The 22,256-nt window shown below is 32.2% G+C and overlaps 3 protein-coding genes, 1 long non-coding RNA gene and 1 other non-coding gene across 8 annotated transcripts; 4 read left to right on the forward strand and 1 right to left on the reverse strand.

Annotated features, from left to right (window-relative positions):
- The first annotated feature begins 821 nt into the window (after positions 1-821).
- LOC107954161 (uncharacterized) lies at positions 822-2,216 on the forward strand. Its single transcript, XM_016889642.1, has 2 exons — positions 822-1,501; positions 1,595-2,216. Exons 1-2 carry the CDS (start codon positions 822-824, stop codon positions 2,214-2,216), a joined length of 1,302 nt encoding a protein of 433 aa, XP_016745131.1.
- A 3,908-nt stretch (positions 2,217-6,124) lies between these two features.
- Positions 6,125-9,081, reverse strand: LOC121204926 (uncharacterized). Of its 3 annotated transcripts, none has more exons than XR_005900066.1 (4): positions 8,388-9,081; positions 7,628-7,984; positions 7,166-7,492; positions 6,125-7,067 (listed from the first exon to the last, which is right to left on the reverse strand). It is a non-coding gene; the product is annotated as an uncharacterized lncRNA (long non-coding RNA). The 3 variants fall into 3 exon arrangements; XR_005900067.1 differs by having other exon boundaries at positions 6,125-6,545; positions 6,623-7,492; XR_005900065.1 differs by having other exon boundaries at positions 6,125-7,492.
- Positions 9,082-12,065: 2,984 nt separating this feature from the next.
- On the forward strand, positions 12,066-15,100 carry LOC107961381 (uncharacterized). Of its 2 annotated transcripts, none has more exons than XM_016897529.2 (6): positions 12,066-12,430; positions 13,491-13,610; positions 13,738-13,783; positions 14,065-14,145; positions 14,310-14,439; positions 14,815-15,100. In XM_016897529.2, exons 1-4 carry the CDS (start codon positions 12,179-12,181, stop codon positions 14,139-14,141), a joined length of 495 nt encoding a protein of 164 aa, XP_016753018.1. In that variant the 5' UTR covers positions 12,066-12,178; the 3' UTR covers positions 14,142-14,145; positions 14,310-14,439; positions 14,815-15,100. The 2 variants fall into 2 exon arrangements, with proteins under 2 accessions (XP_016753018.1, XP_016753025.1); XM_016897536.2 differs by having other exon boundaries at positions 12,085-12,430; positions 14,065-14,150.
- Positions 15,101-17,443: 2,343 nt separating this feature from the next.
- On the forward strand, positions 17,444-20,065 carry LOC107961434 (40S ribosomal protein S8). The gene is made up of 4 exons (XM_041075749.1): positions 17,444-17,661; positions 18,619-18,965; positions 19,187-19,359; positions 19,756-20,065. Exons 1-3 carry the CDS (start codon positions 17,526-17,528, stop codon positions 19,268-19,270), a joined length of 567 nt encoding a protein of 188 aa, XP_040931683.1. The 5' UTR covers positions 17,444-17,525; the 3' UTR covers positions 19,271-19,359; positions 19,756-20,065.
- Positions 20,066-22,183: 2,118 nt separating this feature from the next.
- TRNAK-UUU (transfer RNA lysine (anticodon UUU)) lies at positions 22,184-22,256 on the forward strand. The gene has a single exon. It is a non-coding gene; the product is annotated as a tRNA-Lys (tRNA).

Below are 22,256 nucleotides of genomic sequence, written 5' to 3' on the forward strand. Positions count from 1 at the left end.
CCTAGACGTCGACGTTCAAAAGATGGAGGTCGAGAAATAGAGGAAAGAAAAAACGAAGATCAAGGAGGACCGAGACGATTTAAAGGAGCACTATAAAAGGGCACAAATAACTTTGAAGAGAGCAGGACTAGGAAGGTTTTCAGATCAGGGGCAGAAAAAGGTCCAAGAGGAAAAAGCTAAAGCCGAATATTGGGAGAAGAAGTTCCAAGAGATGCAATCGCGGAATTTGACCTTAGAAAAAGAAAATCAAGGTTTAAAGACTAAAGTAACTGAGCTCGGGCGATCCTTTCATCTACATCGAAGTCGCGATTCTACGGTTGAGGTAAAGAAATTAAAAGGCAAAGTTGAGGAGTTGGAATCAGCATTGCAGGATAGTAAGCTCCTAATCGAGCAGCTTGGGGTACAAGAAGATCATTTGAAGGGAGAGCTTCATCAGTCTAGAGGACAGAACGAGAGTTAGCCCTTTTATTAGATAGAGTTAAAACTTTGGGCATTAAGGCGAAAGAGTATTTGTAATCATCTTATATGTAAAGATATTTTTTTTCTAAATAAATTTTTCTAAATGAGATTGAATCAGAATCGATGTCCTTTTGGCATTCATGCATATACATCATACAACATTTCATCGCATCATTTGCATTCAAAGTTATAGAAAGACCCTAATTAGTTAAAATTACCACAGAAGTAGAAAAGAAAATCTGGAAACCACGCTTCAGTACAGAACTCGTGCAAAATCTAGGAATATGGATCAAAGGTTTGAACAGCTACAGAAGGACATGCAGGACCAATTGCAAAAGTAATTGGCCAAAATACAAAATGACATGAGGGAGCAAATGCTAGAGGCTCAGAGGAATATGATGACTGAAATGGCTCAGTTGCTGAGGGCCACTAATAAGGGAAAAACCCCTATGGCAATCACTGGTGAGAAGGAAAAGGATCATCCTCCAGACTTTACTCCACCCCACGGGCCTACACAAACCGAGGCACTTCCTAGGAGGCCATCTGTCACTATAATGACTCAATATGGACCGGTTGATGCTGGGATCCACATGAATAACCCAACTGGTTCAGGATTTAATTTGGGTAACAACCCTACCAATCCTCTCATTCCCGACTTGGACGTGGCTGAAAAGGAAGATTTGAGAGCCGAAGCTACAAAACGGTTGGAGAAAAGTTGTAGATGGTTGGAGGAGAAATTTAAGGCTCTAGAGAGTGCTGATGGGCATCATGGAGTTGATGCCAAAGACTTGAGTTTGGTCCCAGACCTGGTGTTTCCCCATAAATTCAAAATGCTGGAGTTTGAAAAGTACAGCGGGACTACTTGCCCAGAGGTCCACATTACGATGTTCTGTAGGAGGATGATCGGATATGTAAACAATGATCAATTGTTGATTCATTGTCTCCAAGATAACTTAGTGGGAGCAGCAGCCAGGTGGTACAATCAATTGAGCGGGGCCAGAATAAATTCATGGAGGGATCTTGCACAAGCATTCATGCAACAGTACAATCATGTGACTGACATGACGCTGGATAAGATCACGCTGCAAAACATGGAGAAAAAACCTAATGAGAATTTTAGGCAATATGCTCAAAGATGGAGAGAGGTTGCCATCCAAGTTCAACCACCATTGTTGGAGAAGGAGATTACCATGTTGTTCATAAACACTCTGAAGGCTCCATTCATTACTCACATGATTGGAAGCACTACCAAAAGTTTTGCGGACATAGTCATGGCAGGAGAGATGATCGAGAACGCCATAAGAGATGGCAAAATTGAGGGGGAAGCGGCCAAAAGATCGGCCCCAATGAGAAAAGACAATGAGGTGAACAACACAAGTAACTTCAACTCGAAGGCAGCCACAGTTGGTCAACCCAAAGTAGCTGCGGTTGGGCAACAAGGTTCTCAAATGCAGGAATCGGGCACAAGGCACGAGAGGATGCAATTCACACCTATCCTTGTTACATATCGTGAGCTTTATCAAAGCTTATACGATGCACATGCTATTACTCCTTTCCACTTGAAACCATTACAGCCTCCATATCCTAAATGGTATGATGCAAACGCCAGATGCGAGTACCACGTTGGAATATCGGGGCACTCAATTGAAAATTGTACCGGATTCAAGAAGGCCGTGGAGAGGTTGATCAAGATGGGGGTTGTGAAATTTGATAGTACCCCAAATACTGAAAACCCTTTGCCAAATCACGACGATTAAGAAGTGAATGCCATTGGCGAAGCTAGTTAGAGAAGGATGAAGGAAAATGTTGCGGAGGTGAGAATGCCTATGAAGGTGATTTGGGAGGAGATGATGAAGAGAAGGATGATAACTTCTAGGAGAGAAACAGAAAAAACGAGGAACTACTGTGAGTTCCATGCAGAAGAAGGTCATGAGACCCAAAATTGTGAGGAATTCAGAGCCTTGGTGCAAGGCTTTATAGATAATAAAGAGCTACAAATTTTTGAAGGTAGCTCTTATAAAAGAGAAATAAGTGTGCTGGAAGGTGAACAAAAAGGAACCAGCCGGCTAAGGATCATTATCTCCCTGCCAGGGAATAACGAAGTGGGGACACCAGCAGTGCCCAAGGTCATTATCCTTAAACCTACTCCTTTTCCTTACAAGGAGTCACACGGCCAAGTCACACGCCCATGTGTCAGGTCATGTGCAAAAACCTAGGCATTCTGTTTCTCAATTTTAAGATGCAGGGGACACCTGGCTAGACCACATGCCCATGTGCCAAGCTGTGTGTCACACATGGCTGAGACACACGTCCGTGTCTTTACCCGTGTGGATGAAAATAAGCCATTTTAAGGCCACTTTTCTCCCTTTTATGATATCCACCTGCACACAACACTTTCATATACTAATATATCCCAATCCAAGCAACCAATACAAGCCAAAAATTATGTTTTAGATATAATATATCATCATAAAACCTATTTACATAAACTTACCATAATAAATCCATACATTAGTTTATCAAATTTACTACAATATGCATGCAAACTACATTTAAGATTCATAACCACCATTCAAATTGTTTCATTAACAAACTATCCCTATACATGCCATATAAATCATAAAACACTTAACAAAATCTACCAGAGCAAACTGGATAGTGTAACTTGATGTGTTGATCCGATCCTCCGAACTCGTGTTAATATACATGGAACATTAAACACACAAGAGTAAGCTTATAGAAGTTTAGTAAGTTCATAGGGTTTAAATGTAAATCTTACCGAACATCCTATAATAAATCATTAAACAAGCATTTCACTAATATTCTCTGCCATTCACAATTTCAAATGATGAATTCACTTGATTGAGCTCAATATCAATAATTTCTTCGATTTTTCCACAAATAATCTATATGTCACTTACCAATACTCATCAAATTAGAGAATGTCTTATGGATTTGAGTACATCGTTTTCTTGATGCCATAGTCTAACTATGGTTTTACACAAATATTGCCATGGCCTTGCCATGGTCTTACACTCGTAGTGCCATAACCCAGTTATGGTCTTATCATCAAGATGCCATGGCCCAGCTATGGTCTTACACGTATTCATATATACTGCCATGGTCCAATCATGGTCTTACGTTCATGGTGCCATAACCTAGTTATGGTATTTTCACTGAAATGCCATAGCCAAACTATGGTCTTACATTTAACACTTTGCCATGGTTCAACTATGGTCTTATCCGTCAGTTCGTCATTTGTCACTGAACGATCGTACTCAATCTTGCGTTTCACTTAATTTGAACTTTTGATCTAATTTTCATATTTTACAATAATCATAATTCAATAAAAATCATATGAAATAACAACTTATATCATTCCTAAATTAAAAAATAATCATGAAAGTTCAACCATATAAACATACCTGGGGTAAATTGTAGAAGTTGTAGAAATTCAGTGACTAATCCGTTAATTTTTCTTTCCTACGTTTATCTTCAGTTTCTTGGTCTATAATATAAAATTATTCATCCATCAGCATCTAATTCAATTCTAATTTACATCACAATTTATACCCTTCAATTTTCAAAATTACACTTCTACCCTAAATTTTATAATTTTTACAATTTAGTCCTTGATTAATTAACCCATCAATTGAGCTTATTTTTCTCAATTAACACTTTATATAATCATTTTAGGCTACTATACAGTCTTTGATGTTCAAAATTTTAGCATCAAACCCTAATTCTTAACTTTTTTATAATTAGGTCCTAAAAATCAATATCTATTGAAGTCACTTAATAAAATTATCACATAACTAAATTAGAGCTTTAAATCCATGTTTATTCATCATAAAATTTCAGCACTCATCCATGGTAACTTTCAAAATCACTCATAAAATAAAAAACTAATGAATTCAATAGTTGGACCTAGTTGTAAAAGTATCAAAATCACAAAAACTATAAGAAATAAACAAAAATTGAACTCACTTGTGGCAAGAATATGAAAAAACTTCTTAGTGAGACTCTTCAATGTGTTTTTTGCTGAATAAAAATGAGGAATTGTCTAGAAATTCAATTTAATCCAATTTTAACTATTAAATTTTATTTATTTTCCAATTTTGCCTGTTGTTCACACTAGTTTTGTTGTTTTCTTCTACACACTTGCCGCCCAACCTATTGCCCATGTGTCTAATTTCTCATTTGGTCCTCCCTTAATTACTTCTTTAGCTATTTAATCTGTGTTTCCTTAATTAGCAAGTTTTGCACCTTTTTTATTTTAGTCCTTTTTAATTAATTGACTATCAAAACGTTAAAATTTTCTAACGAAACTTTAATAATAATTCACCAACACTCCGTAAATATTTATAAAAATATTTATGGCTTGGTTTGTGAAATCAAGATCTCAGTACCTCGTTTTCGACCCAATTTACCTAATAATTTCTTTTAAATCACAAAATTCACTAATTCAAAAATATTTCTAAAATCACACTTGACTCATAAATATTAATTTATTTAATTTTCAAACTCACTTATCGGATTTAGTAATCTCGTATCACTGTTTTCGACACCACTGAAAATTACACTGTTACAATCGGTGTTAGGAGTGGCTACTTTGCAAGATGGCGAGAATTGTGGAGATTGGGTTTATTTGAAGAAAAATAAATTGGGTTAGGTGTGTGTGTGTGTGTGTGTTTATTTGGGCTTGGGGTGTTGGGTTGTGAAGAAAATAAATGGCTGTATTGAGCAAGGCTTGCCTACGCCACGATCAGTATCTGATTTCCGAAAAAATCGACAGCCTCCATCACACTCTTGAAAAACAACATATTAAATGGATTAAATAATAATCTTGTTATTATTAATTTTATTTTCAACCTAAATTTTACCGAAATTCAAAATTAAATAAATTAAAATAAATTTGGGTTGTCTCCCAAAATTCGCTTTTGTTTAATGTTGTTAGCTCGACGACCTTAAATGTTATTTGTTTGGCTCATTAAAAATTAATTTTTCCATCTCGTGCACTTGGATGTTCTTGTAGAAAGGTTTCAACCTTTGCCCATTGTCCTTAAAGCACTTCCTGAATTCCTCCATCATCGGTGGATTGAGGTGTTTTTAAGCTTTTTTGTTCAAGTTTGCCTTTTCCTCTATCAGAATCCTTATATGTTCTAGAAACGGTTTGAGCTCTAATTTCGAGGCCTTCATGCGAATGACAGCTTCCCGTATTGATTTTTTTTATCATCAATAATTCCTCTTGTTTAACATCGAGATCTACACTCCTGCAAGGCACAATTTGTAACTTATCCTTTTCAAAATATAAGTTTTTCAATGATTCCATTCCATTGACATTAGAGACATTTGTTATTGCACTGAGATGTCTCATATCCTCACAAACATTAAACCTAACCACTTCACCGTCAAATTTTATAGTGAGTGTTCCACTTCAAACATCAATTTTCATTTGTGCGGTGTTTAAAAATGGTCTGCCGAGTAGAATATTGGAAAAATTGGTGGAGTTATCATCCTCTATGCAGATAATGTAGATATTTGTAGGAAAAATAAGTTCGTTTACCTTGACAAGAACATCCTTCAACACTCCTTTCGGATGCACTACTGACCTATCTGCAAGCTAAACGATTACACCTAGTTTTTTAAAAGGACCCGTATTTAGTAGTTTATAAATAGGCAAAGGCATAACATTAATAGATGCACCTAAGTCACACATAGCTTTTTTAATCCCAACATTACCAATCTTGCAAGATATAGAAAATATACATTGGTCCTTACATTTAGGTGGTATTTTCTTTTGTAAAATGGTGGAGACATTTTCTCCAACACTCACCTTTTCATTGCCTACGAGATTCTTCTAACTCGTGCATAATTCTTTTAAGAACTTTGCATATCATGGAACATGCTTAATCGCATCAAGAAGACGAAGTGTTTATTTTTACGTTTTGAAATGTGTCAAAGATTTCCTTTTCTTCTCACTTCTTTTTGCATTGGACGAGTCTTCTAAGAAATGGAGGCGGTACTGCAAACAACCTTTGAGGAGTCAAATCTGTAGTTGACGCTGGATCGAGTTTTTATTTTTTCTGTTTGGGATATCGGTACGATTTGTGTCAGAAGCTGACTCCAAAATTGTTTCACTTATCAATGTAATAACACTTACATTATGTCGAGGATTAGATTTAGTTTGATATGACAATTTTCCTTATGACTCCAGTCGACTGATTGCAAACGCAAGCTTACTTATTTGTTTATCCAACTCTTGAAGATGTAATTCTGTATTCTGTTAGAATTTTTAGGTATTATTAGCTAACATTTCCACTATGGCTTCCAGAGATGATTTTGGAGGCGGTAACTGTTAATTCGAAAGTGACATTCGTTGGTATGGCTGATTAAATCAAGGATTTGACCCATAACTCAAATTTAGATGATCTTTCCACCCCACATTATAGTTGTTTTAATAGGGATCATATCGCCTTTGGGGTGGCCTTCGAACGTTTCTAACAACATTTTCTTGTTCTGTTGAACCCTCGTGCAAGATAGGACATGAGTCGTTGGGTGATCTGGCATAACACAAATTCTGTACAACCAGACTGAGCTTATTTTATCTGTAAGAAAATTTTGAACAACATTAGTAAGCTTATCAATTTTATATTCTAGAGATAGAGAACTTAACCCATGAACCCGTCTCGTTAGAGAACTTAACCTATGAACCCGTCTCGTGGGTTCTATAGCCGGTCAGAATTGTTGAGAGTTTGCAACCATAGTCAAAATTAACTTCATTGCTCTCTGAGGCGTCATATTAACAAATGCCCCTCCACTAACAGCATTTATAATTTTCATTTTCATTTCCATTGGGAGTAACCCCTAATAGAAATATTATAAGAGTGACTGTTCAGTCAAGCCATGTTATAGGCAACTTGCACACAACTTTTTGTACCCCTCTCAATATTCGTAAAGCAATTCAGTCATCTTTTGCCGAATTCCTACAATGTCCTTCCTAAATTCAGTTGTTCGAGCTGCTCGAAAGAACCTGTCAAGAAATAAACAAGACGTGCCAGACCATGTATTAACAGATCCTGAAGGTAAATAAAATAGTCATTCTTTAGCAGAGTTGGCTAATAAGAAAGGAAAAACACGAAGTTTAATTTGGTCTTCGATTACTCACTAAGGTTTCATGCTTGAGCAAACTATGTGAAATTATTTGATATGGGTATGCATATTTTCATTTTGTAATCCGCAGAAGGTGGGCAATAGATGAATCAAGTCTGATTTTAACACAAACGACATTCCTCTCGCTGGATAAGTTATACATAGGGGTTGTTGTTCATCTGGGGCTACTACGAGTTGGCATATAGTTTGCTCTACCATCTCGTATGGTTCGTCGAATGAGAAAATATCCTCGGTGTAAGATACAGTTTCAAACTCGGGATGTGGTCATTTACCGCATCAAATGGCTTCTCTTCACAGTTTTCAAGCCAACTTCTCTATTTCTGGTTCAAACTCTAGAGACCCTGGTTCTGATCTGGTTATAAGGAAAATAAACAAAAGTTAGAAAAATATTTTCAATCCCCGGCAACGGCGCCAAAATTTGATGGGCGTCGAAACTACCAAATAAAAATAATTCCTATAATAAAACAATTCTAAACAGTAGTAAATAGTAGTAGGATCGATTCCACATGGATTGGTGATTATGATCAACTTTCGTATTTTTCTCGTGAACATAATTTTTTTTGTGTCGATAATCATGGCAATAGACGTGCCCAATACTCTAAACGACTTGCTAAAAAATAAATAAATTATAGGATTTTCGAAATTACTAGAAATTAAATAAATGAAATAGCATAAATAAACAATTAAATATATTGAAAAAAAATAAATTTGGGAAATAAATTTGAATTTTGTAAACAGAGTTATAAAGCCTTAACCTTAGACTTGGTGGATTCCGATTTTTGAATCGATCCTCGAAAATTAGTTTTCTCCTCCAAACAATAAGCTAGTTATAACGGCTAAGAACGTCCTAGTCGCCAATTCTTCCTCTTATAGTTGATCCCAATACGCCCTGCAAACCAACCCTTATCGATTGTCAACCGCGATATATGCGTTCGCAATTCAAGACCTTGGCAGCCTTACATTATGAAAAACCCAACTTGGATTAACGGCCTCAACCTCTCGAGACGTTTAAATCTGATCACAATCTACCTTAACTTGTTTGCGAAAATTCGAATACAGCACGATCGACTCGACTTCCCAACTGTAAGCCAAAACGACTCCAACCCAATGCGCTTTTTGAATTGAAATCGAGTTAACTTTAAGAGATGAATTTTTTAATCCCAATATTCCAGAGAGATGGTGAATATCGATTTGAAGGGTTTTTAGTGCAGATACAATTTATCACAATTCTTGACCGGAAAGAATACTGACCTAAAGCTAATTTAGATTTAGTGAAGCATGAAGTTTATCATGCGTTGCTAGTCATGAAAGTGGAATGGTAATGGAGAAAGATGGAAAGGGGAAAAGACTTGGGAAATAATTAAACAAATTAGTTAAGAAGAAAAAAATGAAATGAAAGTGGTATGCCTATTGACGCAGAAAATGGAAAGAATAAAAAAACAATTTCAATTCAATTCTAGCTAATTAAGGTGTATTTTTTCAAGTCCATCATGCCACCTATTTATACATAAACTATATGCTAAAATTAGTTTAATCCCACCTACCCACTAATTACATGAAAAATATCAGATTTTATTTTTCTAAATTTGAGTTTTACAAGGTCAAAAAAATCTGATCAGCCCTTTAATATCTTTAAATTTTTTATTTGGCCACTATTCTATTGTTCATGCTCCAATTGAATCCTTTTTTGTTTGTTTTTTGCATTAAAGTATTCGAATTTCATTCTTGACAAGATTTAAACATAAAATTCACCAATTAGCATGAATTAATTCAATAACAAGTTGATTTGAGCATGTAAAATATGCAAAATAAGTATGTCATCAGTCGTTTTTGACTCAAAGTATCAATGATGGATAAAGGTGTTGGTTTCTTTGGGTTCGAGAGTTTTCGAAAATGAAAAAACTGATGTTTGGAGTGATTTTCTAGGTCTTTTGAGTTTCAGAGGTGTAACTGTGGAGAAAATTCCAACTCGAGACTCTACAAAACAACGTTGGTGCCCTTCCTATTCGTCTTCTGTTGCTAAAATCTCCCATGAGCGTGTAAGACCGAACCCTGGTATGATTGTTGCAGTAGCTTCTATTCTTAGATCATTGGGATAAGATCCATTAAGAGAAGCACTTATAAAATTCCTAGCCATTCTCTGCGGTAGTTGATGAACTTTCGAAACACGAAATTGGAGATGAAATTGAACGACTTTACTCACAACCGGATAAATATTTTTAAACCAAGTGTCGGCTCTGACAATACCGAACATATCCATTCGGAGTTGAACCTACCATTCTGGTCCCAATGCGAGCATCATCTACTTCCTTTTTATGGTATCGTCCATATCTTATACATCCGCCCTACAGACAGATTCAATCTCGTTGGAACATCCTTTTTGCAATTGATCGTACATTTTTTTGGATTCAAGCTTCAAGTGCAAGAAAGACTCACCAGGCAAATAGCAAAAGCACTTTCACCAATCTTAGGTGGAGATATCATGGTGGTTGTGGAGGGTAACCATACATGTATCATGTATGATCTCTAGAGAGATTGAGAAGTTGGGCAGTAACACGACCACCATAGCTATACTCAAGCAATTTTTGACTGATCCGGCAACTCGGTCCGTGTTTTTGCAGAACATTCCAAACAATACTACATCTGGAACACTGTAAGTTATAACTTGATTTTTTTATTTCCTTTTCCAGAGCTTTATATTGTCATTCTTTTGCCTTTGTTCATCTTTCTGTTAGCCTATAACAATGCAAAAAACAGAGTTATTTATAGTGTATATATTTTGTTCATAAATCACCAATATCGACCCTCACTTTTGTTCGTAGATCATCATATCATATATATTTTGCAGGGACATCATATCATATATACCTATATATGTATATCTATATAACTACATTCACAATGGATACCTGTCGAATTCTTTTTCGTTCTTCTTTTTTTCAAAAGAGAACTTTATGGGTAAATTTCAATTCTAATTTTTAGATTATAAGAATGATTAAATTTCAATTTGATTCCTATATTTCACTTAAATTAGAAATTTAATTTATATGTTTTAAATTTGACATAATTTGATACCTTAACTTTTACAATACCATTAGTTAGTCTAAATACTTTATTCTAATTAAAATGATTATGTGAATCTTTTAAGAAATGTTAGCACCATTACAATTCTTAACTAATTTCAGGTTCGTTACAATGTTATTTTTTAGTTACATGAATATAAAGTTTATTTTATTTTATTTTTCAAAATGTCATACTAACACAAAAGAATTCTAATAGTGTTAACAAATTAACCTAAATTTTTAAATTTGAAAAGTAGAGAGACAAAAAATTTAAAAATAAAAGTATAGAGATTAAATTCTTAATATACGTAAAGCAGAAAAACTTTGAGCAAATTGTAACATTTAAGTTTTTACACCATAATTTAGTTAAGAAATAAATAATTAACCCAATGCGAAACGTGTGTAAAAACCATACTATATATATTATTACAAGGTACACATATATGGCAACAATTCAATGTAGATCACTTCACATATAAAAATCACAATGAATTTTTGAAGAGAAAATGGAGAGAGTAGAGGTGTCCATGGGTCGGGCCGGGTTTGGGAAAAATTTTAGGCCCGTTTGCTAGGCCCGAACTCAAAAAATGGGCCTAAAATTTTGCCCAAGCCTGACCTGGATAAAATATTAAAACCCAATCCCGACCCTGCCCGCCCATATTAATTTTTTATATTATTTTTATATAATTTTTAAAAAAAAATATAATACATCAAAAATACTAAAAACATTAAAATAAATGTTTCTCAACAAATTGAAAATAAATTTAAAAATATATATACTTAAATAACACTAAGATAAATGTAACTTAACAAGTAAATGTGAAAAATAGTAACAAAATTAATAATAAAACAAGAGTTATATATAATCCCAATAATAACAACAAAATAGTAGTAACATAATTGTGAAATGGTAGCAAAATAATTAAAAAACAACAAGAAAATAATAAAAAAAGCAACAATTTTTTTGTTTTCGCTTTTGGGCTGGGCCAATAAAGCCTTACTCGAGGCTCGGTTCATTTTCTAAATGGGTCTAATTTTTTTGGCCAACCCATTTTTCGGGCCTATATTTTTACCCAAACCCTCCCACTTTTCGAACGAGCTTTTGAGCTAGGTCTAGGAAAGAGTACCTTAGATTTTTTTTGGTGAATTACAAGAGGGTAGAGCCTTAACAGCAATAGGACTAATGCGGCTCGAATCCAAGTCACACCTAGGACGGTAAATACCCTAATCATTAGGCCAATACATGAGGTTTGAGAATACCTTAACAGCATGTTTGGTTAGCTGTAATGCTAAACCATTATAGCTGAATTCAGTGGCCCATCCCTATTCCATTATTTGGTTGGCTGTAATGGGCTTTTACAGCCCCATTCCATACAACCTTATTCAAGGCAAAACTGTCGTTTACCATTCGGCACTCTACCCACGGAATACCCATTCAGCGTGTGTGAGTTTCATCTATACCCTTCTCCCTCTTTTTCATTCTCATGTCTGAAGCATCTTCTTATTTTCATTCTTCTTCCCATTTCCTTCCAACCTTCTCTCTCTTTTTCATTCTCACGTCTGAAGCATCTTCTTTTTTTTCATTCTTCTACCTATTTCCTTCTAACATTCTCCCTCTTTTTCATGCTTCTATCCTGACCAACCCTTTGACAAACCCTATAAGTTTTGTTCATCTTCTCCGTCATTTAAAATCTCGTTCCCCGTCGACGCCTCTGCTTATCGCATCACTAGCCATGGTAAGCAACACCCTTAGATTATTTAAAATAATATTTTTTCTACATCTTTAGATTTTCTTTTATATATACAAAACTATTTGAGGATACTTTAGACATTCATCTCGATTCATTTTAATTTACTTGGGCAATTTCTGTTTGGCTGCCGAGAAAATGAGTGTGAGATCGGGGAGAAGGATGGCGTTAAATTTTTTTTTATGTTTGTTTTTGCTTATTATGATCAGTTTAATCGAACAAAACACTTGATTTCGAGATCAATAGCTTAAACACTGAAGAAAATTAAAATGGAATGTAAACTAATAAAGTATTAATAGATGCTTAGAGCAATGCATTTTTCATGTCACATCTAAGATTATGTGTAAATCTTAGTCTTATTTAGTTTAGTAACCTGGGCTAAATTACAATTTTATCATTTTTATGAGAGCCAAAATGCATTATTATTATTTTTAGATTTTCCTTGATATATATATGAAACTATTTGAAGAAGCTTTAGACTTTCATTTTGATGCATTTGAATTTACTTGGAAAAGTTCTGTTTGGTTGCTGAGAAAATGAGGATGAGATCGAGGAGAAAGTAGGTGTTTTTTTATGTCAGTTTGTAAGCTTATTATGATCAGTTTAATCGAACAAAACACTTGATTTTGAGATCAATAGCTAACAAGGGCAAAGCCAGGAATTTTTTGGGGGTTGAGATTAGGGTATATATTTTTATGAGAATTAAAATGCAATTCTACCATTGTATTATCTTATATCTTTATAGTTTTTAGGACTAAATCAGTATTTTATCATACTTGGGGGCATACTATAATTTTATAGATTTTGGGGTCTAATGCCTGGATGTTTACTTGTCAATTCGTGTATGCGCTTTGTGCTCTTGTATTTGCCATATTATAATCAAATTTAATTTAGATTTTGAAACATTCATGTATCACGTCTAGCTAAATGTATACTATGGTTAGCATTAACAATGGTATTCTTTTTCCTTAGTTTGAATCTTTATATGAACTTTGGGGATTTACTTCTATTTATACTTTACATAAAACTCATTATGTTGGTGTTGTAGTCAAGGAGAAAGGTTAGGGAGCCAAAGGAAGAGACTACGACCCTTGGACCTGTTGTACAAGACGAACAGCATGTTTTCGGTGTTGCCCACACTTTTGCATCTTTTAATCACACTTTCATTGTAAGTTACATGGTCTTTGAATTCTTTTACTTGGTAACACATATTTCTTGCTATTTCTATATGATTTTTTTAAGCTGTGAATTTTAATCGGTTTTATTTTTTTCCTTTGGTATTTTGACAATGATAGCATGTGACTGATTTGTCTAGAAGAGAGACTATGGTTCGTATTACAGGTAAGATATTGGGATTCCATTAACATATCATTTAGCTGCCAATTTTTATATTCTAGTGGAAAGGGATTGTTTGAAATGTCTATAAATAATAACAAAAATTGAACGTTGGACTTATGTTACTCTAACTTGGGTGTGAATGTGAATAGAGCATGTGTTTGACACAAGTATATCCATATATAAATGTGTTAGATACAAGTTTGTAGGTACTTAAAATAGCCTGACATTTGTATTATTGAACATTTGTTCTTTAGATTGAGTTTAAAATTCTTGAATAAATCCAGGTGGTATGAAGGTGAAAGCTGACAGGGATGAATCTTCACCTTATGCTGCTATGCTTGCAGCACAAGATGTTTCCTAGAGATGTAAGGTCATATACCATTCCATTCATTTTTATCATTTAAGAAAAACCAGAAGTTGTCACTTTACATTACATTACATTAACTCGTTACTAGAAGACATACAATATCTGACATTACTACTAGATTTATATTATTGTTGACGAGTTGCAAATCTTTATGCTGAGCAGGAACTCAGAATCACGGCACTCCATATCAAATTACGTGCTACAGGAGGTAACAAAACCAAGACCCCTGGTCCGGGTGCTCAGTCAGCTCTCAAGGCTCTTGCTCGCTCCGGGATGAAAATTGGCCGTATCGGTAAGCCACAACTAATTGAAACTATTTTAAAATGCAAAGGAACAATCTTTTGTTTTGCAAATTACTAGGGGAGAGTAATTGGTTTAATTGGTGGGTTTGGTTGTTTTTTTTGGTTAATTAACCTTGTGTTGTTCGGCTTATATGGTTATATATCTATTATATATTATAAATATAAATATATTTTATATAATTTTAACAAGATATAATCTGTTTTTTCAGTCAGTTTGGTTTTGGAATTAAAAACTGACTGAATTAACCAATTAAATCAAGGTCAAAAGTGAAGTTTTTTTTTTCCAAATTTTTGGTTGAAACGGAAAGTTGTCCCTTACATATTACCGTCGAACCCTTATGATGTTATTCTTTATGTTATTTCAGAGGATGTTACGCCCATACTGACTGATAGCACCAGAAGAAAGGGTGGTAGAAGAGGGAGAAGCTATAAACTAGCACATTATGTTCTAGAAAATCTATCCTTTTAAGTGTTTTTTTGGTGGCATTGGCATTTGGTTATTTGGTAATAATTGTTCTTTATGAGCCCTTTTTCATGGTTTTATATTGGTATATTTTATATTGGAGTTGTAGAACATAATGAACTATGAATCTATCAATCGCATTTTTCATGTTTTTGGTAATGTTTTATATGAATCTCATGTTATAAGTAGGAATGTTTAATGAAAATAGTATGGTGATATTTTTATTAAAAATTTGTGGGCATATCATAGGTAGTCCCTAAACAAAAATTGTAACTTGTGATGTTACTTTTACAAGTTAATGCTCATGTGGAATTTATTTATAAAAAACCCAAAACTTGTTTGATTCTTGCAAAACTCTTGTTTCCATCATGGATGTTTGAATTTGATCAAATTGGTCCATCATGGATGTTTGGATTTGATCAAATTGGTTGGTTTAATCAGGAATTGGTTGGGTATAAAGTTGGAAAAGACATCAAATTGGTTGCCTTAGGTTGGGTATCAAGTTGGAAAAGGCATCAAATTGGTTGCCTTATTGATTCGTATAAATTGTTGAATTAGGTTAAAAAACTAGTTAATCGATTTTTAATTTTTATAAATATTATTTTTATAATTTTTTAATAATTTATTTAATTAATTCATTGATAAATTAGAGGTAAAATCAATTTGACTATCGACTTGGTTCTTAAAACTTTTGGCTTGTAACTTTTTGTTAATATATGAATATTATGCTAGGATATGAAATATAATTCTCAAGTTATTTAGTACTTTTAATATTTTGTTTTTTATTGTAGAATAATTAAATTATTTGTTTTACTAATGATATTTTAGCACATTAAATATGTATTGCAGTTTAAAAATAATAAAATAGATTATATATATTTTTAAGTATTATATATTTTGTTTTTTTTAATTCATATAGTAATAATTATATTAAGAATGTTATTAAATTATATTTTTTATTAAATTATATTTAATAATAATTATGTTAAAATATGGTTAAATTATTTATTATTTTTATTAAATTATTTTCAATAATAATCTTATTAAAATTTAATAACAATAACAATAATTATCTACCTAAAAAATTTTTTTGCTAAGGGTATTCTAGTCATTTTAGTTTTTTTCCTTATGCTATTACAACATCATTCCATTCAACCAAATACAAGAATACAATTACAGTTTTATTCCATTTCATTCAACCAAACAGTTAAATTACTGATTACAGCTCTATTCAATTATAGCTCTATTCAATTATAGCTCTATTCAATTACATCCCTATTCAATTACAGTGAACTAAAAATACCCTAAATTTGTTCCAAAATGGAAGTAAAAGTATAAAAAAAACTAAATATTAATTAAAAAAAAAGTAAACCACCAAATGTTAACAAAAAAAAGTAAAGTAGTAAAAGTAATAGGAAGAACTAATTGAAAAAAAACAAACTAAAATGCTAATAAATGGTGTTTTTTTAATTATGAAAATAAGTCGAATTTTGAAATATTTATAGGAATTGATGGATTTAAGTAAAACGTTTTTAGTTTGAAGTGATTTTTGTTGTAATAGGTTTTTATATAGATTTCAAAGTTTTTTTTTTATTTTTTTTAAGCAACGTAAGATATAAGATATGTATATATATAGACTTATAAATAAGTTTGTAGCTTGTTTCTAAATAATGTAAAATTATTATTTTTTAACTAACAATATAAAATTAAAGACTATGTATAAAGGAAGAAAAAAATCTTTTAACTAATATAAAAAAATCTTAAGAAAAAATCTTTCTGTCGATAGAAACGATATTTATTGGTATTTTCGTAATTAAAAAAATAGAGACATTTATTGGTATTTTAGTGGAAAAAACAAAACAACGGAAGAGTTACAATAAAGCTAATGAATATAAATTATTTATATAATATAATACATATAATCATAGAGATAATGATTACAGATTATCTCAATATATATATTTTACTTTTTAAATTTAATTTGAATTTTATTAGAATTTGTATTTTTTAATTTTAAATTTTACTAAATATTTAAAGATGAAGTAGATATAATTTTTAAATTTTTAAATTTTTAAATGTTAAATGTTATTTTTTTGAAAAAAAATTAATTTTAAATGAATAAATAAATAAAAATGTTCTTATTTTATGTTAATTAGATAAATAAAAATTTACTTTTAAATTATTTTTTATTTTAAGATAATTTTTTTAATGAAACCTTTTTTATTTTAAATTTAAGTGTTAAGATAAAACCTTTTTAACATAATTTGAAATTCAATTATTTTTTATATTTTTAATTTGAAAATTCACTAAATAGTTAAAAATGTTAAAATATTAAAAATTTTATTTTATAATTTAAATATCCATATTAATAGTAAATTTAAACAAATAAAAAAATATATATTTAAAAAAATTAAATTAAAATTAAAATAGATTTTATAATTAAATAGTAATTTAAATCAAATTTAGAAAAAAAATTGTTCAAAATACGTACCGAATTGGTAGGCGATTAGCAGCTAGCCTCTAATATAAAAACAAAGGTAGAGGTTTGATAGCGCCTGGGAGAGTGAAACCAAAGGGTGAAGCAGAACCCGTCCCTTGCGCCGTTCTGTCATCATGGGTAATTTTCTCTCCATTTTCTCACCCTGCAAACTCTTTATGCTGTTTTTCTTTTCTCAGGTATTTCCAGGGATTCTATGCACAAGAGACGTTCCACAGGTGGCTAGCAGAAGGCTTGGAGGAAGAAACGAAAGTAATTTTCCATTTCCTGCCCATTTTTCTACGTTTTTTGTTTTTGTTTTGTTTTGTTTTTTTTTTGTTTTTGGTAAATCTGCAGATGAATAATGCGTTGGGATTCCTTTTCCTTAAACAATCGATCTGTTAAAAAGATTGTTGATCAATGATCATTGATGGTAGAAACAGGGGCGAGTGGGGCTGGGCTCCGGCCCCTAAAATGTAAAATTATTATTTAGGCCTTAAAATTTTTAAAAAATTTTAAATTAGTAAAAATAAAATTATACTTTTCCTCCCTAAAATTATAAAAATTTAATTTAATTCTTTATAAATTATAAAAATATAAACTATAAAAATTTAAAATTTCATCCCCTAACAAATTGTTCTGGCTTCGCCCCTAGGTAGAAATGGAGTGCAAAGGTGCCTCTTTTTGAAGCATAACATTTGATTTTATGATTTATTATTAAATCTGACAAACTAACCATTCTTGAGTCAATTAGTATATATGTATGGATTATGGAAGATTCAAATCATGTAATTCCTACATGACATGCATATATGGATAATATACATACTTATAGATGTATATGCATGGATCTTAATTCAATCATGTATATATATATTCATGAAAGATTGATATGTTTGTTTTGGATGTTGCTGTCGTCTTCACGTATGGTTTTATGTTTGAAATCTTATGCTTAGATGATTCAAGTTTTATTGCTCCGATGCTTTATGTTTCTTGAGTTATGCCTGTGTGATATCGGTGTCTAATGTTACACCTGGACATGGAAATAAGGATATGACCTTCCAAATCCATGGAAAAACTCGCATCTGACACTTATTTCGAGTCCAAATAACATAAGATTTGAGGGCCAAGATGTCTGTTATTTGAGGTTCTTGGGCAGTACTTTATGGATGAATACTTTTGGGAATATAGATCCACTGAATTCCCGGTTTTCTTTATTGATGATTTCAGTTTTTCTTGGCAACAGGCATGAACTCGGCCGCCAGCCAGGAAATACAAACCTATCAAGCAACAAAACTGTCAGGAGAATCCGTGTTAGAGGAGGCAACGTGAAGTGGAGAGCGTTGAGATTGGATACAGGCAACTATTCATGGGGTAGTTTATCCGTAACCCGTAAGACTCGTATTCTCGATGTCGTATATAATGCCTCGAACAATGAGCTTGTTCGCACACAGACTCTGGTAAAGAGTGCCATTATTCAAGTTGATGCGGCTCCGTTTAAGCAATGGTACCTTCAGCACTACGGCATTGACATTGGGAGGAAGAAGAAGATGGCCTCTAAGAAGGAAGCTACTGAGGTAGAAAGTTTATAAATTAGCTTTCCCTTACTGAAAATTGAAGGTCACTTTCAAACTATGTTGCTACATAATAAAAAAGCTTAGGAAATGAAATTGAACATGCTCATATTAGATACATACATATATAAGATACTCAAACTCGAGTTAAAGTAACGTAGGTTTTGATGATTGGGTTTAGCTTTGAGTTGATATTTATTGTTTCTGCTTATAAAAACTGACAGGAACCAGAAGGGGCTGCCGAGGAAACCAAGAGGAGTAAGCATGTGGCAAGGAAGCTTGAGAAACGCCAAAAAGATCGCAAATAACTTGATCCTCACGTTGAAGAACAATTTGGTGGTGGTAGATTGTTGGCATGCATATCTTCCAGGCCTGGTCAATGTGGCAGAGCTGATGGGTAAGCTTTGGTTTCTAATCTGTTTCTTACTGGGATTTGCATGCGAGAGTCGTGTATGATTATGCATATGACATGTTTTTTCGATGTATCTGGAGGGTCATATTTAAAGGAAGTGAATAGATAGAGCAACACAAGTTTTTACTAATCTTTATGTTTTCTCAACATTTTTATTTGTTTGAAATATCTGTGTTTGACATATATTTAAAGTGTCTTTTAGATGATTATGGATTCTTCCAGTTTTTCTTAAGCTATCCTCCATCAAAGAACTTTCAAATACATAAAAAATTTAAAATATATATATTGAACATGCATGTGTAAAAAGATGCTTGCATGCCATTTGACATGCAATTTTATTACAAAATATTATATTTAATTTAATATAATTTATATGTTTAGGTACATATTGGAAGGTAAAGAATTGGAGTTCTATATGAAGAAAATGTATAAGAAGAAGGGCAAGGGTGCGGGAGCTGCTTAGATGAATTAATTTGGCGTTTTTGTTTTTTCAATTAAAAGTTTGGTGAGAATAAAATAGAACTAGTTTTTATATAATTTTATTTGGTTGAATTAATGGTATTCAATTGTTTTTTTAGTATGAAAAAAGTTTTTAGTTGTTTTTTTAGTATGAATACAGTATATGTGTAGATGATTGAGTCTGATCATGTGTGCAAGTTTTAGTTTAGTTAGTTCTAATTTGTTGGCTTTAGTTTGGATTGTACCAGTTTTTAATCTTTTTGTACTTTAATAATTTGATTCTACTTGGTGATTGCATGGATAGGATAGTTTGATACTTGTGGCTACTTGAACTTGTAATTGAATTGGACTGGTTACACTTTAAAAAATTAAGATTAAAATTTGCTATTAAACCCTATAGTTTGCAAAAGTTGTGGATTTAGTCCATGTACTTTAATTTGGTCATTTGTAAGCTTTATACTTTTCAAATTCTAAAGCTTCAGTCCTCATTAAACTGTAACTACCTAATTTATTAAGTTCAGGTTTATCTATTTCCAATCTGATTGGTAGGCATATTATCATGTGTAATGTCTAGTCAATTTGTTATTTTCGTATTTATGTGTAATGATTCAATTGGAGAATATGGACTAATTTGCAACTACGCACATGGTACATGATTAGTAATTGAATTTAACTAAATAATTAAATACTATTGCTTGGTCCAAGACTAAAATTTTAAATTTTAAAAAACACGACTAAAATTGATGAAATCGAAAAGTAAGAATTAAGATTGATCAAGTTAAAATATATGGACTAAATTTACAATTTTTCTAAAGTACACGAATTAATAATAGAACTTAACATGAAAAATAATGTAGCAGTTTGTTTAAGGTTTAAATTCAGGATTATGTATCAATTAAAGATTTAAAATCAATGCGAGTTCTATCTCAAAATTGTGTAATAAGCTTTGTATTAATCGTTAGCACTTTGTCTGTTCTAAGGATTTATCAAACCAAATGGTGGGTTGTACACGTTATGTTATATAAAAAGTGCGTCGATTTTTGTCATAATTGTACCAAATTCAAAAAAGTATTTCGAATTTTGAATTCTAAAAATTTTTTGATTTATTTTCTTACATTTTCTTATACAAACATAGGATTTCTTTAGATCACTTCAAATTGCTACATTATTTGTATATCCACTAAATTAGAAAATGGATTTCCTCTATTGGGTTGAAAATAGGGGAAGGAGGTATAGCATTTCAGAGAAATAATCATTCATAAAATCACAAAAAGATTAATTTCGATAACTCAGTTAAAGCTCTTATATATATGCGTTCTGCGCTTCGCTATAGTATAATTATTAAAAAAATATTATTCTATTATTTAGTTATTTATTACTATAAATTGAATATTATAAAAATAAAAAATTATTATAACACTAAAATAACAAATGCATATGTGCAATGGGGAAAATAAGAACCCCAAAAATGAAAAATATATATATTCAAAAATTTAAGATTTAAAATCAACATAAATTTTTTCCGCATTTTTTCACTCTTTCATATATTAGGGGATTTCAGTTGGAAAAGAAAATGTTTCATACTAATGGATTCGAGTCCATGGTCGTAGGTTCCAATGTATGAGATCTTGTAACACTTACAAATGAGGCCCTATCGATTAGTATTACATAGAAAAAAATTAATTACAGACACTAATACAATTAGATTTGCTCTTCATAGACAAGCTTGAGATTTGCGATCCCAAGTAAGATCAGTTCAAGATCATGAGATCGTTTTATATCAGATAGGAAGGACTGTTGTACAAAATGTACTTCTAAGTAATTGCCCCTTAAATCCTATATCTATGTATATGAAGAAGAAATCATGTAACCAAGGGGATTTTTATTTGTATTGATGACAAATTACAAAATTCCCTATAAAAATATTACTATATAAAAATAACGGAATAATTATATTATACTCTACAAATAGATCTAAAATGATGTTAAATATATATTTTTTAATTATTTAATTATTATTTTATTATACCTTGAAAATAAATAACATCAATCTAAACCTACTTGTGGAATTTTTGTATTCCACAGTCAATGTATAGAATGATGATCTAAAAATAATATCTTAATATAAATGTATGAATGCTATTATATAATGTATCCCGTAGAAGCCAGAGGTGATGAAACACAGTTACATCTTCAATAGGGGAGTATTTGACCCTAACGTCGTAATTCCCTCCAAAGAGAAGGCAAAAGTTTTGTTTGCTTCGGAAATTTCACTTTCCTCTGGGATCGCATACACAAGTGCCGAGGTTGATGTCGAATTTAAAATAATACTTTCAACCATAAGATGTGTGCCGTCTTAGCTCAGCCGGTAGAGCGCATGGCTTTTAACCATGTGGTCGTGGGTTCGATTCCCACAGACGGCG

This window comes from Gossypium hirsutum, chromosome A08 (genome assembly GCF_007990345.1).
Source record: "Gossypium hirsutum isolate 1008001.06 chromosome A08, Gossypium_hirsutum_v2.1, whole genome shotgun sequence".
Classification (NCBI taxonomy): domain Eukaryota; kingdom Viridiplantae; phylum Streptophyta; class Magnoliopsida; order Malvales; family Malvaceae; genus Gossypium; species Gossypium hirsutum.

Excerpts from the sequence above, each read along its gene's own strand:
- LOC107954161 (XM_016889642.1), top strand. The coding sequence starts at position 822 with ATGAGGGAGCAAATGCTAGAGGCTCAGAGGAATATGATGACTGAAATG. Across the intron at positions 1,502-1,594 it reads GCACAAGCATTCATGCAACA|ATGGAGAGAGGTTGCCATCC; the intron begins GTACAATCATGT and ends ATATGCTCAAAG.
- LOC107961381 (XM_016897529.2), top strand. The coding sequence starts at position 12,179 with ATGTCTGAAGCATCTTCTTATTTTCATTCTTCTTCCCATTTCCTTCCA. Across the intron at positions 13,611-13,737 it reads CTTTTAATCACACTTTCATT|CATGTGACTGATTTGTCTAG; the intron begins GTAAGTTACATG and ends TGACAATGATAG. Across the intron at positions 13,784-14,064 it reads GACTATGGTTCGTATTACAG|GTGGTATGAAGGTGAAAGCT; the intron begins GTAAGATATTGG and ends GAATAAATCCAG.
- LOC107961434 (XM_041075749.1), top strand. The coding sequence starts at position 17,526 with ATGGGTAATTTTCTCTCCATTTTCTCACCCTGCAAACTCTTTATGCTG. Across the intron at positions 17,662-18,618 it reads GCTTGGAGGAAGAAACGAAA|TTTTTCTTGGCAACAGGCAT; the intron begins GTAATTTTCCAT and ends TGATGATTTCAG. Across the intron at positions 18,966-19,186 it reads CTAAGAAGGAAGCTACTGAG|GAACCAGAAGGGGCTGCCGA; the intron begins GTAGAAAGTTTA and ends AAAAACTGACAG.